At 32.9% G+C, this 14,194-nt stretch overlaps 1 protein-coding gene across 2 annotated transcripts; it reads left to right on the plus strand.

The window, feature by feature from the left end:
• Positions 1 to 771: 771 nt before the first annotated feature.
• Positions 772 to 14,194, plus strand: LOC111702675 (paired mesoderm homeobox protein 2A). Of its 2 annotated transcripts, none has more exons than XM_023474430.1 (11): positions 772 to 1,129; positions 3,942 to 4,039; positions 6,791 to 6,912; positions 7,226 to 7,297; positions 9,153 to 9,335; positions 9,648 to 9,705; positions 10,361 to 10,460; positions 11,169 to 11,225; positions 13,088 to 13,134; positions 13,416 to 13,489; positions 13,666 to 14,194. In XM_023474430.1, the coding sequence occupies exons 2-11, from the start codon at positions 3,952 to 3,954 to the stop codon at positions 13,735 to 13,737; spliced, it is 873 nt and encodes a 290-aa protein (XP_023330198.1). In that variant the 5' UTR covers positions 772 to 1,129; positions 3,942 to 3,951; the 3' UTR covers positions 13,738 to 14,194. The 2 variants fall into 2 exon arrangements, with proteins under 2 accessions (XP_023330198.1, XP_023330197.1); XM_023474429.1 differs by having other exon boundaries at positions 3,949 to 4,039.

A 14,194-nucleotide genomic window follows, 5' to 3' on the forward strand; every position in this document is an offset into this window, starting at 1 on the left:
AACATAAGGGTAATTTAACATTTCTTCTGTTCTTATCCCAACAAACTGTGATCTTTTTTCGCCTTTTTAATTTTTTACTTTTTAGTCGGCGTTTCAATTGTGCATAAAGAAGTATAACAAGACAACTCCGTAGGTTTAAAGATGATTGAATAAACCACACACCACGCATATATCTCTGACCCTTTAGTAAAAGGAAATTCAACCCACCCCGGATTAACAGAGTGAGCAGCAATTGGTTTCTTCGATTTTAAATCAAACGTGTTTTGGTCTATAAATCAACAATCTTTTACCTTGCGGATTTGTATATTCTATACTGTTCATTCAACATGCATATGCCGACAAAAAATTATTTAAGACAAAAGGCTAAAAAATATGTTTAAAAGGACAAATTGTGATCGAAAGGCACAGCTTTCTGGAATATTGACAGAACCGTTAATTCCACGTGAACCTAATGTCTGACCGCGTCAACCTTGCTGCACCGGATAGTCCTCTTGAGTGTCTGCCTTATTTACCCAATGTCCGGGCGATACAGTACAAAATGGGACCAGAAAGGTTGGCCCGACTCGGAAATTCAAATGTACTACGCGACGGCTGCCCTTGGCACGCGATTGAATTTAAATAGATGAAACCGAACTCATCTCTCCCTGGTTAGTACAGGGTGAGGGTAGTTGTTATTCAAACTCGATGTTATTAGAATGGATAATATAATAAAATGAGAGTGTTATTATGTTGTTTAAATAGTCCAAGTTTATTGTTGGTTCAGGCTTTTACCAAATTGTTTAAATATATATATTATGTAGATTTGACATCTAAAGAATGGAAATTTAAAGTAAAACAGCCACTTAGTGCAGACATTAAGTTAATTTGCTCGTCAACCTTATCTTCTCAAAGAATCCAAACACCGTGTAATCCTCTCCATTGGGCGCTGGGCGCCGGCCCTGTTCCTATTGGTTGAATTGATCGCCGCCGAGCTCTGATTGGATGAGCTAATGGGTTGGGCGGCACCAAGTTAGGATAACGAAGTTTTGGCGAAGATTTAATCATATAGTAATCCTGTAAGCTCGGAGAGAGGAGGACAACTTAAATCTGGAGAAACAGTAGCAAACCAAAACAAACCAAACAAAAACAGGTAAACTTACAGCATTATTATTTTTTCGAATTTGCAAAGTAAAAATTGTTCAAATATTCACAAATAATACATCGCGCGCACCCTGGACCTGAGTGAGTTGCATTCCGCTTTTGTATTTGAAATCAAACGTGTTTTGTTTTATATATTTCAACAATCTTTTAACATACGAATTTTCGTTTACCCTCTACTTTTTCATTCAAAATACAAATACCAACAAAAAGCATTTAAGAAAAAAGGCTAAGAAATTATATTTAATGGGTCAAATTGTGATCGAAAGTCACAGCTTTGCGGAATATTGACAGAACTGTTAAATTCACGTGATCGAAGAACATTATTTTCAGGCATATTTTTATCTCTTATTCAAAAACTCATACATAATATTGAAAAAGACTTTTTACAGTAAAATATTTAAAATATGACGTCTAACAAAATGTACAAAATAGCGAATATGTGTAAAACTACGTTCTAAATTTAAGGATCACTGCCTTTTTACCAGGACCTCTAATTTACAGTGACATTTATGATTCAGAAACAATGAAGAAAATTGTCAAATTAAGCACTTCACCCCGGACTAACCAGGGCGAGATGCATTCAGTTTTCTCTGTTTTGAATTTAATCACGTTCATGACCAATCATAAATCAACAATCTTTAAACTTACGGAGTTGTCTTTCTTAAATTAGCTGCTTAAAATGTAGAAGCTTACAAAAAAGTTTAAAATTATGTTTAATACATTATCCGAACCAGTACATTATCCGAACCATTACATTATCCGAACCATTACATTATCCGAACCATTACATTATCCGTACCAGTACATTATCCGTACCAGTACATTATCCGTACCAGTACATTATCCGAACCAGTACAAGGATTTACTAAATGTCGTGTGTAATCGTACCAAATACACATTTACTCGTACCAGCCTGTCCAGTGAAACATGTAAGATATAACAATTTAGATATAGAGTTTATTTATCATATTTAATTACATAAATCGTATTGAATATCAAAAACAAATAAAATCAATCCTGCATTCAGTTTTTTATTTGTAGTCTAGGCCATCAAATAAATATCGAAATGACTTAAAAAAAAAAACTTTGTCCATTAAGCATGAATTAGAGATATCAATGTTTTTGTTCAATTAATCTGAGTAGGTTCATGTTTGGTTTCTCGGACATACTGTCTTGAACTTACGCTACATAGTACATACAGTCCATTTGAAGTTTGTAAATAGTTATAATGAAAATTTTAATTTCAATCCTAATTTTAAATAAATAAAATGTTAAGCTATCATTGGTACGATACAAAATTTTAAAATTTAATTTCTCACGCTCGGAGAATCTTTTTGAAGTTTCCTTCTTAAAATTGCGTTGCATTAATTCTCTTTAGGACTTTATATTGAATCAGAATATATCAATTTGAATCACTCACTCACTCACTTTTTCACTCACTTACACAGCTCCAGGATGAAACCCCTTGGGAGTGTATTATCTACTTATAGTTTATCATATTAGCTTTCTTTCAGAATATTTTGCATACATACACTTTAATTCTATCTAGAACACCCCCTCCCCCCTCCGGCCTTCTTAAAATGAATCGTTTTATGATAATTCACTCAAGTAGTTACTAACTTAACAAATCACTGAAGTAGTTACTTACTTAATTGATCACTCAAGTAGTTACTTATTTAATTTATCACTCAAGTAGTTATTTACTTAATTGATCACTCAAGAAGTTACTCACTTAATTGATAACTCAAGTAGTTACTTACTTAATTGATCACTCAAGTAGTTACTTACTTAATTGATCACTCAAGTAGTTACTTACTTATTTAATCACTGAAGCAGTTACTTACTTAATTGATCACTTATGTTTCTACTGAATCAAACCATGCTGCAGCATACTCCCTTATTTTAAATTTTCTGTTAAAATTTTTTAAACATTTATTTTTGAATTTTAATTTTAACAAAATTTTAAATTAGAGCAGTGAATGTATTCCCTGGCTGTTGTATCTTCTGAATAGCTAATCATATCATACATCTGTTTCCTGTTCCTTCTTGTAGCTAACCCCTGAAAGACAAGGGAAAATGCATTTTAACACATATTTTGGCTTTTTTTTCACCAAATAATGTACACATTGCCCAGAGCTTCAACTATCTTTTTTGCAATTTTCTTTTCCATACTTTTCTTTAATTTGAAAAGGCGCCATGATTATCAAATTAAATATAATTGAAAGTTATTATTTGTGTTAAAATTGAATTACTCACTTTCTATAAATGTTAAATTGTTACAAACAAAGATGAGAAAAGATTACCAGTTGGCAATATTTCTCTCTTTCATCTCATGTATCTCTTTTATCTCATGTATCTCTTTCATCTCATGTATCTCTTTCATCTCATCTATCTCTTTTATCTCATGTATCTCTTTCATCTCATGTATCTCTTTTATCTCATGTATCTCTTTTATCTCATGTATCTCTTTCATCTCATGTATCTCTTTCATCTCATGTATCTCTTGAGCGTATAGTTATAATTATTTACAACTATATTTTACATGAAGAGAAATTTTACTTTATCAAGGGTTTCCAATTGACTAGTTTTTTCTTCAAAACCTCCAGAGCGTAGCGAGGATGTTTTGCAGGCAAAACTGGACGAGGTAACCAATGGTTAAGTGACATTTTTAATTTCCCGAAAGGGCAGTGGGTTGGTAATGTAGTTAAAAGGCGGTAATTACGTTAATTAATCTTTTTTATGCCAATCAGGGGAGATTTAGTGGGACACCTCAGCATAATAATTGATTTAATTTCAATTAGTTTTTAGAAAATGTTCTACTACCACAACCCATTGAGTTTTACTGGACCTGGAGCAAGATTACCTTCACTTGAACTACCCTTCTCCACTACCCAACCTTGTAAGTTGTAATATTTGTAAGTTTTATTAGATTGAAAATCAACTGATTAAAGGGAGTGTTCGCGATAATAAAAGGGGGTATAGGCTTATGTAGAAAGTATTTTATGGTGATTGCTACTTATCTGTTGCGTATATAAGGAGAAAATTGTTTAAAACGACTCATACCGATATATCATGATATTTTTAATTTTTTTTCTTTAATTTATATTTCGCTTACCATTTGTTTTCACGGTTGGCGTTGGATTTTCGAATATTCCTGAAAAAAATATGAAAATGTCGTCTTCATCATCAAAAATCCTCAAAACAGGAATGAATGCTTTCAAAAGTAGCTCTCAGATCATAAAAAATAAAAAATTGGATAAAATATCAACTACAGAGGGTCCCATATCATATTAGATTATCTCCAATCTTTAACGCCAAAATACGTACATAATACTCGAAAAATCTAGCATTTTCTGCAAACTAAATTTCTTTTAGCCTTCTTAAATTTTTCAAAATGATTCATTCTTCTTAAATTTTCTGAATTGTCCCCCAAATCGTAATTTAGACCCATTGACGTGGTCTAATTTGGGGTGGGATACCCTGTATATAAGAATGCTTCGACAAAAAATCAATAATTATAGGTTGTAATATCTTAATGATTTGTTTGAAATTAAATTGATTTTTAACTTTGTTTTCAAAACAATTGATTTTCCTTGTTTCAGACTTACATTATTTGTAAGAAAATGTTTGAGCCAGTATTTTTATTATTTAAAAAATGTTAGGGTAGTTTTAAACCTTAATGTTTAAAACATTATAATTTGTATTGAAACAAATCAAAAGCAAAATATAACAGTCTAAAATTATTCAAATATGTGGATTTTATCTAGACAATTATGTACTGACCCGAAAAAAATTAGATTTTATAATTCAGGAGACACTAGTTCCAAAACTAACACTTGGCCCATTTCTAACACTAACACTAAGTGTTAGAAATGGGCACAAGTTGACGGACCGGGTTTTTAGGATCCCAGCCCATATCGAAAGTAAAAGTCGAATTTAAAAGCTATAACCAACATTATATTAAGCATGACGAAGACAAAAATTCCCAATTTAAAACTATTTTCTGGAATTAAAATTAGAAAAGGAGTTCTTTTATATTAAACCCTTGACTGTTTTAAAGTTTATTTCAGGTTTTCCATTTTCGAACATGTTCTGAATTTGAATCATTGTCGCGTTTTCGAGACACAACCAACTTTCCCAATGCAATAATGATTTTTAAATTATCAAAGAATAGTATTTTGTTTATATTTTACCTTATTATTGTTTTGTTATGTAAGTGCGTAAATACTTAAAAATCGACAATGATATGAATTCAAGTAATTGTCTCAAAACCAGGATATGTTCCGAAAACGCGACATGAGCTGAAATCCGGTGATTGTCTCAAAATAGGGATATGTTCGAAAATGAAAACCAATATCATTAAAAACTAATTCTCACACCTTTTTATTGGTTTAAAGTTTACATTTCTTGTTTCAATAAGGATTTATACGCTTAAAAGATAACACTAAGTGTTAGAAATGGGCCAAGTTTTAGTTTTGGAACTAATGTCCCCTGTAATTGTTTGTGCTCCTCTATTCCTCCAATGTAAAAACATAATTCTGCTCTACATTGGATGAACAAAGCCATTTTCAAAAAGACAAAAAAATTGAGTATTGTCCTAAACTGACTGCGGTGATTTTGGATACAATTTCTTTCTCAACTTTTTTTTCAAAATTATTAATTACTTTTTATTAAAAGGGAAGAATTCTAATAATGAACTAATCTAATTTTCGAGGATTTCTGAATATTTCTTGCTGCGGATTTGCATGCCTTTATTTTAAATTTCCTCGAGATGATACTGTGGCTTATGTAAANGGGAATAGGGTTAAGTGACCCTTGAACAGCACGGTACCCTTACCAGCTTTAAAATTCTGTGATGGTGTTGGACCAAGTCCAAACCTCTGTAGAGTAAAAAAAGTAGATGTTAGTTCCACATTTATTAAAGATATATTTCGGTCTGGGTTAACCCTCGTCAGTGCTTACGGTATATAACCATCAAAATCGATTAAAAAAATGTTAAAAACCACAAGAAAATAAACAAACATAAAAGATTGTTTAAAAAGAAATTGGGACTGTCCGATCCGATCAAATATGAATTATATGTTTTGTTCATTTAACTGTTTATTTTCATTTTGGTTTCACTGAAAAAGCGACTTGCGAATATCTTGTTTTCAATAATAATGGAAAAATTCACAGAAATAAACACTTTTCGAGTGAGAAAAGCAACGTTATCTTCCACATTTTTTATTAGACTAGGATTTTAGGGCGCTTCGCGCCCATCTTCTATTTCAACTTTTAATTGAAGGCTTAATCTATGAGCATCTTCTCTTTGTACAGTATAAAACAACAACAACAAAAGTTTGTGGATTTCATAAAATTATTCGCGCTTTTTCAAAATTTTACAAAAATAAATTACTTTTAAATACAATTTATAAAATTTTGATCATTCATAAACCTTCCCTGGGGTCAGGTGGGGTCCCGCACAAAATTTGGGCCCAATCGGTTCAGTTGCTTTGACGTTTGTTGGATACAAACAAAACAACACCCACCCAGACAAGCTAAATTTACAAATAGATTTTAGGTTTCAAAAGTATTGTTGTAAATTGGGCATTACTTTCTCTTTAAAGAGGGTCACTTAGAATTACGCTTACAGTCCCTTGCAATATTTCAGACCCTGCTATGAGTTACCACTCAGAACTACATGACGAGGCGTTCCTACGACGTAAACAGAGACGGAACAGGACTACTTTTTCTCTGCAACAGCTGGAAGAACTGGAGACTGCTTTTGCACAGGTAATCACTATGATCAACAAACTAAGAACAAGAACGTGTCTAGAAGAAATTAGGCTTTGCGCAACTTTTAAAAATAAACTCTCCTTCCCATATCAATGATAATGATGATTATGATAAAGTTGATAATAATTAAAATAACAATAATGAAAATACAAATAAAAAAAATAAACATTATCATAAAATCATAAAAAAAGAATGATAATCATGATAACAATATTTAATAATAAGAGTAATGTTAATGTTGATAGTGATATATCAATAATAATGATAATCATAATAATCATTATAACAATAATATTGATACAACTATTAGACTCACTACCCTGATGTGTTCACAAGAGAAGATCTTGCGATGAAGATCGGACTAACAGAAGCCAGAGTTCAGGTATAAAGAAAGATTTGAGCTAGAAACAGATAACACAAAAAAATTTGTTGGATGACTATATAAAATTAACATATGAATAAAAATATGTTAAAGTGTTAGATTTCAACATTGTATAGCTATTTTGAAAGCACAGACAATAAAAGAAAGGAGATTTCGCAATTTTCATACTTTTTTATAAAACATTGCTGAAAAGATTATGTTTATGTGTTTAGAAGAGGGGCTGTGTCTTTGTTCATATACAGTCGTTCTTCAGTCCGTGTATACTGTACAGTTGTTCAGTCTGTGCAAACTGTACAGTAGTTCAGTCTGTAAAAATCGTACAGTAGTTTAGTCTGTGAGTACTGTAGTCTAGTCGATAACTGCTGTACAGTAGGCTAGTCAATGACTGCTGTACATTTGGCTAGTTTGTGTCTGCCCTACATTAGTCTTTTGTACAGTAGTCTGTTATGTATGACTGCTGTACAGTAATCTAGCCTATGAATAATGTACAGTGGTCTAGTCTATGGCTGCTGGACAGTAGTCTAGTATATGACTACTGTAGAGTTAGTCTAGTCTATGACTGCTGTACAGTTGTCCAGTCTATGACTGCTGTACAATAGACTATTCTATGACTGCTGTACAGTAGTCTAATCTATGACCGCTGCACGGCTGTATAGTCTTTGACTACTGTACGGCTGTGTATTCTATGTCTGCTGTATGACTGTTTAGTAATATATAAGAAGAAGTTAAAATTGAGAAGTATTATATCGGACTACTGTACGGCTGTATAGTCTATGTCTGCTGTACGACTGTCTAGTATTATATAAGAAGAAGTTAAAATTGAGAAGTATTATATCGGACTACTGTACGGCTATAAAGTCTATGTCTGCTGTACGACTGTCTAGTATTATATAAGAAGAAGTTAAAATTGAGAAGTATTATATCGGACTACTGTACGGTTGTATAGTATATGTCTGCTGGATGACTGTCTAGTATTATATAAGAAGAAGTTAAAATTGAGAAGTATTATATCGGACTACTGTACGGCTGTATAGTCTATGTCTGCTGGATGACTGTCTAGTATTATATAAGAAGAAGTTAAAATTGAGAAGTATTATATCGGACTACTGTACGGCTGTNCCCCCTTTACATATACCCTCTACAAATCCTCTGTCCCCTGGGACCCCCCCGCCCCCAAAACGTCCCTTGTAATACCACCAAAACTATAGTTTAGCAACAGTTGTCCTTTTCCTTTGTTTTCTAATCATAGAATAGAGTACAAATATTATCTCTGTATAGGGTTTAAAATGAAGATTTTTATCACGACTGAAAAAATTTGTGACATAATTGTTGAATTTGGACACGTTCTTTAATGCTGTACAACTGCAGTGTCCAAAGAATATAAGAAAAGGATTATGTATTATATTATATAGGCGCCCAGAGCCAGAAATTTAAAAGAGTATTGTTGAACGAAACTCATGAGTTTCCTTTTTATATGGGTCTTAACATTTGTGTAGATTTTGATTTAAGAGATTCGACAAAAATGAAGAATATGAAGAAACTAGATAAAATAATATTTCATAACAAAAATATTGATATCCACAAAACTGTTTAACCCTATTCATGAAACCCGGGTTTCAAAACTGGTTTTCATAATGATATCCTGTCTTAGTTTTGGGCTCTGGTGTCTCCTGATGCTCTGTGTGTTTCTGTATTTATTTATTATTTCTATTTTGTAAGCTCTCCAGGCCTGTGTCGAATCACGCCAATATTTAGCTTAATCGGTTCAGCCATTGAAAGGGGGGGGGGATAAGATATTTATTTTGAAATGTGACAAAAAAAGATCAAACTTGATTCTTGGATTTGTTTTGTTCAGGTTTGGTTCCAAAACCGTAGAGCAAAATGGAGAAAAACTGAGAGATTGAAGGAAAAACATAGAAAAAGGGAAGGAGGAGAAGGCGGAGAAGGAGGAGAAGGAGGAGAAATGATGAAGGAGGAGGAGGAGGGGGAGGAGGAGGGAGATGTCAATGTTGACGACGACGACAATAATAACAACAAGGTCAGCCATTTTAAAGAGATTGTTTACGAAATTTTAAGTGGCACTTTAATAAAAAAATAAATCTGATAACAAACACTTTTTCTTTCTCCTCTTTAATAAATAAATTTATTTAACAAGGATAGCATATAACGCGATATGCATCAAAAGGTTCAAAGAATTTACAATATTGAATGAAAACCTTGATTTTTTAAATGAAACCCACAAAAGAGGACAAGACAATTTCATAAAAGGAAAACCTTAAAAAAAGATACAATTTCGTTTTAATTTTGAGCAAAATAAATATGATTATCTTTAAAAGAAGAGTATTTTCAGGAAGATGAAAACACGACAATTACTCCTTGTGAAACCAGCAGTCCTCGGCCCCCCACCGGTAAGAAAATAAAATCAAAAACCCTACCTAACTGACCAGGGGGAGGGGGTATTTTTTCACCCCTACCCCACACAGGTAGAGCTGGGCGCATTCGGATTTTTGTTTCAATTCGTTTCATTTATTGTTTAATAACGACTCATTTTGTTAATTTTTCTTTCAGACGTTTAGTAATTATACAAATTCGTTCATTTTCAGAATTATCGTTCATTTTCCATCAATTTTGTTCGTTTTCTAACTTAAATCGTTCGTTCAGTGAGATGGTACATTAAGTAAAATTGTTCATGTTCAATAAAATTGTTCGTTGATAAAAAACGATATTTTTTAAAAAATTTGTTTTTTATTTTTTTCTCGTTTGTTTTAAAAAAATCCTATTGTTTTTTTTTTTCTCTGAACAACAAAAATTCTTGATGCAAAGAAAAATTCGCTAATCGAAACAAATCATATAAAAATGAAATTAAAACAAATAAAAAATCAAAGTTATCTTCAAAAATTAATGTTTTTAAATCTGTTTGGGGGTAATTATTAGATCTTATTTTTGAACAAGAAAACAAAAGGTTATGTCTGAAGATACAGAATCTGTTTGATCCGCTCGAATGATAAAAATGTTTGCATATTTGCTATCTACCGATATTTTTTTTATATTATTTTCTTTTAGGAATCTTTTCAATGGAATCTCTGATGAAACCTTCAGTTACATCATCTAGTCTAATGTTCAGCAATATTAGGTCCTCTTCAACTCTCTCACTTACACCCAGGTAGGAAATCTACTCAGGCTAGCGTAACATCTTTGCATAAAAACAGAATTTATGTTTGTTTTTATCTGTTCTATGTTAGAAAATTAAACATCATAACAACGAAATCAAGTTGAAACTGCAAATCAAAAATATGGGAAAAATTTTAATGTGTTTTTAAAAACGTCATAATTTAAGATAATTATGTCAACAATTTTCTGGTTATTCTCTTCGACTCTAGTTTTGATTTAGTGCACACATTTGAGGGAAGCAAAGAAAATGAGTTTTTGCCACAAACTCTCATTTTCTAATTCCCATAACTTTGCAACCCGTTTTCTAGACCTTTGATATAGCAAACTATTAATTCTGTTAGATCAAATAGTCTAAGTTTGAAATATTAAAGGTTTACATCACGAGTTTGTCGCAAAAACTCAATTCCTTTATCTGGAAATTCTTTACAATAGCTCTCCATTTAAAGCAGTTATGTATGAAAACATTTGAGATTTAAAATGTATAATTTACTTTAGCTTAACGTGAAGCAAGTATTTCTATGACGTTTTTCCTAAGAACTGCAGTTTTGCTAATAATAGTTTTTTTCTTTCAAAATGGTGTTTCATTGCCAAGCTTTATCAGATTAATTGCATGTATTTCATGTTTCACTGCAGTAGGTTTTTTCACTTTGTAATATCAACAGGAAAAAAAATTATAATAATAAATTATAACATTGTTTAGGTTTCCTTCCCATCCTCTTACCCAGCACAATCCCTTTATTCTTCCTTACCTTCGCAGGTAATAAAACACTTCTCAGACTAAATTTAAAGAATTTGAGCCGCGGCTCGAACAAACAAGAAACGCGGTTCAAACATGGTTGGCTCCACTTTATATTGAATTAAGTGTTTCGAGATTTGAACCGGTTTTTGATGGAGACGCGGTTCAAATTTTTTAAATTCGGCCCCTGGTCGATTGACCTCTGACCTCTCAGGTCAAAATCAACTTCTGTTGCTAATATACAAACTGTGAATAATTCAGAAAAAAATTCTGGAAAAGGGTATTTGTGCACTCGTGATTTTTTATAAAAGAATTTTTTAGAAATGAGGTTAATATCAGTTTCTTCAATCCCTAATGCAAGCCCTGAAAAAAAGTTTGAGTTCCTTAAATAAGATTGAGCATTGAACATAACTAAATCTCGGGAATTATGTTTAACTTTTAAAAACTGTTTCAGAATTGAATTACAAGAATAAGGCTTTAGTATTCTGTTAACGTCAGATTTGTACTCTGGAAACAAGAAAATTCTTTTGTAAATTCCGTGTCATTACAGTGTACAGTAAGACCCATATAACTGAGGGAATGAATTTGTGAGCGTAATTTCAAGTGACCCTCCATGCAAAGATGGCAATGCCCGATTTACACTGGTACCCTTGAAAATAGTTTTTTAGCCATATCTTCATTGCTAAACAGTTTATGAGCCGGATCCTCCTTGCTGAACAGTTTATTAGCCGGATCCTCTTTGCTGAACAGTTTAATAGCCGGATTCTCCTTGCTGAACAGTTTATTTGCCGGATCGTCCTTAATGAACAGTTTATCAGTCGGATCCTCCTTAATGAACAGATTATTAGCCGTATACTCCTTGTTGAACAGTTTATTAGTCAGATCTTTATAGCTGAACAGATTATTCGCCGGATCCTCCTTGCTGAACAGTTTATTAGCCGGATCCTCCTTAATGAACAGTTTATTAGCCGAATCCTCCTTAATGAACAGTTTATCAGTCGGATCCTCCTTATTGAACAGTTTATTAGCCGTATACTCCTTGTTGAACAGTTTATTAGTCAGATCTTTATAGCTGAACAGATTATTAGCCGGATCCTCTTTGCTGAACAGGTTATTATCCGGATCCTCAATTCAGGGCAGTTTATTAGCCGGATCCTCCTTGCTGAACAGTTTATTAGCCGGATCCTCGTTAATGAACAGTTTATTAGTAGGATCCTCCTTAATGAACAGCAGTTTATAAGTCGGATCCTCCTTATTGAACAGTTTATTAGTCGGATCCTCCTTAAATAACAGTTTATTAGCCGGATCCTCCTCAATGAACAGTTTATAAGTCGGATCCTCCTTAATAAACAGTTCATTAGCCGGATCCTCCTTGCTGAACAGTGTATTAGCCGGATCCTCCTTGCTTAATAGTTTATTAGTCGGATCCTCCTTGCTTAAAACAGTTATATAGCCTGATCATTTTTGCTGAACAAGTGATTAGCCGGATCTTAGTACACAGTTTATTAGCCGAATCTTTCTTGTCGAACAGTTTATTATTCGGAGCCTCCTTAATGACGCGGGTTTATTAGCTGAATTCTTCCTTGTTGATTATCTGTTATATCCGGATCCTCTGTTATATCCGGATCCTCTGTTATATCCGGATCCTCTGTGCTAAACAGTTTCTTAATCGGGTCCTTTCTGAATAGTTTACTAGCCGAATTATCCTTGCTTAATAATTTATCATCCGGATCCTTCTTGCTGTACAGTTGAACCGCCGGATCTTCCTGATATTCAAGATGAGTAGAATCGGCAAAGATCTGGATCTAAATTCAATAATTTAAAAAAAAAATATTAAAAATATAATTTATATTTATGATTAAATAATGTTTCCCATTATTTAGTCTACCTGGTGCTAGCTGGTTAACTGGAGGGAAAAGCTGTCTTCCAGGTTAACATTTCATTTCTATATTTTCTAAACAGGAATTTTTGAATAAGCATATTAAAGATGAAGTTGAGCTTATTCTGTTAAATAATATCCAACTTTTTATACTTACTGCAATTGTAAAGTACTTTTAATATATACTGTACTGCTGGTGTACAGTCCCTTTAATATGTACTGTACTGCAGGTGAACAGTCCCTTTAATATGTACTGTACTGCCGGTGTACAGTCCCTTTAATATGTACTGTACTGCATGTGCACAGCCCCTTTAATGTTTACTGTACTGTAGGTGTACAGTGTACCTGTTGTAGTGAGGCTGCTAAAGATCTGTTCTCAACTAGTGTAGCAGAACTAAGAAGGAAGGTGAGAAAAAAGAAAAAAAAATTAAATCTTTTTGCACAACATTTTTGTGATATTTCAGATATTAAACGGGATTTTGAATCAATTGCTAAAGGGATAAATAGCTAGATATAAATCAAAATTGAAACCGAAGTTGTCTTCATTGTATTGATATATGAGATGACGACTGTATTGTTCAGGCACAGGAACATTCTGCCTCACTTCTTCAACAGCTATCAGAGACAAGAGAGAACAGAGATCTTGTAGATTAATATTATCATTTATTCATTTATTTATTTATTATTTATTTATTTATTTATTTATTTATTTTGCATAAAGTTGGATATGTTGCGAATTTTCCATAAAACTAGACCAGACATTCTTATACTGGTTCCGATCCTGCAATGATTGGGCTAACGTGAGCAGACCTGTTTTATTTCGATATTGTAACGCCCTGCACACTAGCCAGCCTATGCATCATGTACACAAAACATGCTGGGGTCCCATCACACCCTGACCATTCCTTGCATAATCCGAACCCGTAGAAGGATTTACCAGTAACAGTACAATCGAACTGTATTTGCTCGTACCGGGCGGTCTAGTTCACCTAGTGAAATGATCCCAGTGTGTTTTATGCTCAACATGTAGACTGGTTTGATTGAATTGAACTCCAAAAAGGAAAGGAGAGAAAAATTGTCAAATTCGAACTGTTAAATCTACGCTATGTGT

Source organism: Eurytemora carolleeae, unplaced genomic scaffold (genome assembly GCF_000591075.1).
Source record: "Eurytemora carolleeae unplaced genomic scaffold, Eaff_2.0 scaffold7, whole genome shotgun sequence".
NCBI lineage: Eukaryota > Metazoa > Arthropoda > Copepoda > Calanoida > Temoridae > Eurytemora > Eurytemora carolleeae.

What these genes read in the sequence shown, in the direction of transcription:
- LOC111702675 (XM_023474430.1), top strand. Translation starts at nt 3,952, where the DNA reads ATGTTCTACTACCACAACCCATTGAGTTTTACTGGACCTGGAGCAAGA. An exon ending in TAACAGAAGCCAGAGTTCAG is followed by an intron (nt 7,298 to 9,152) that starts GTATAAAGAAAG and finishes TGTTTTGTTCAG; the next exon opens with GTTTGGTTCCAAAACCGTAG. An exon ending in ACGACAATAATAACAACAAG is followed by an intron (nt 9,336 to 9,647) that starts GTCAGCCATTTT and finishes GAGTATTTTCAG; the next exon opens with GAAGATGAAAACACGACAAT.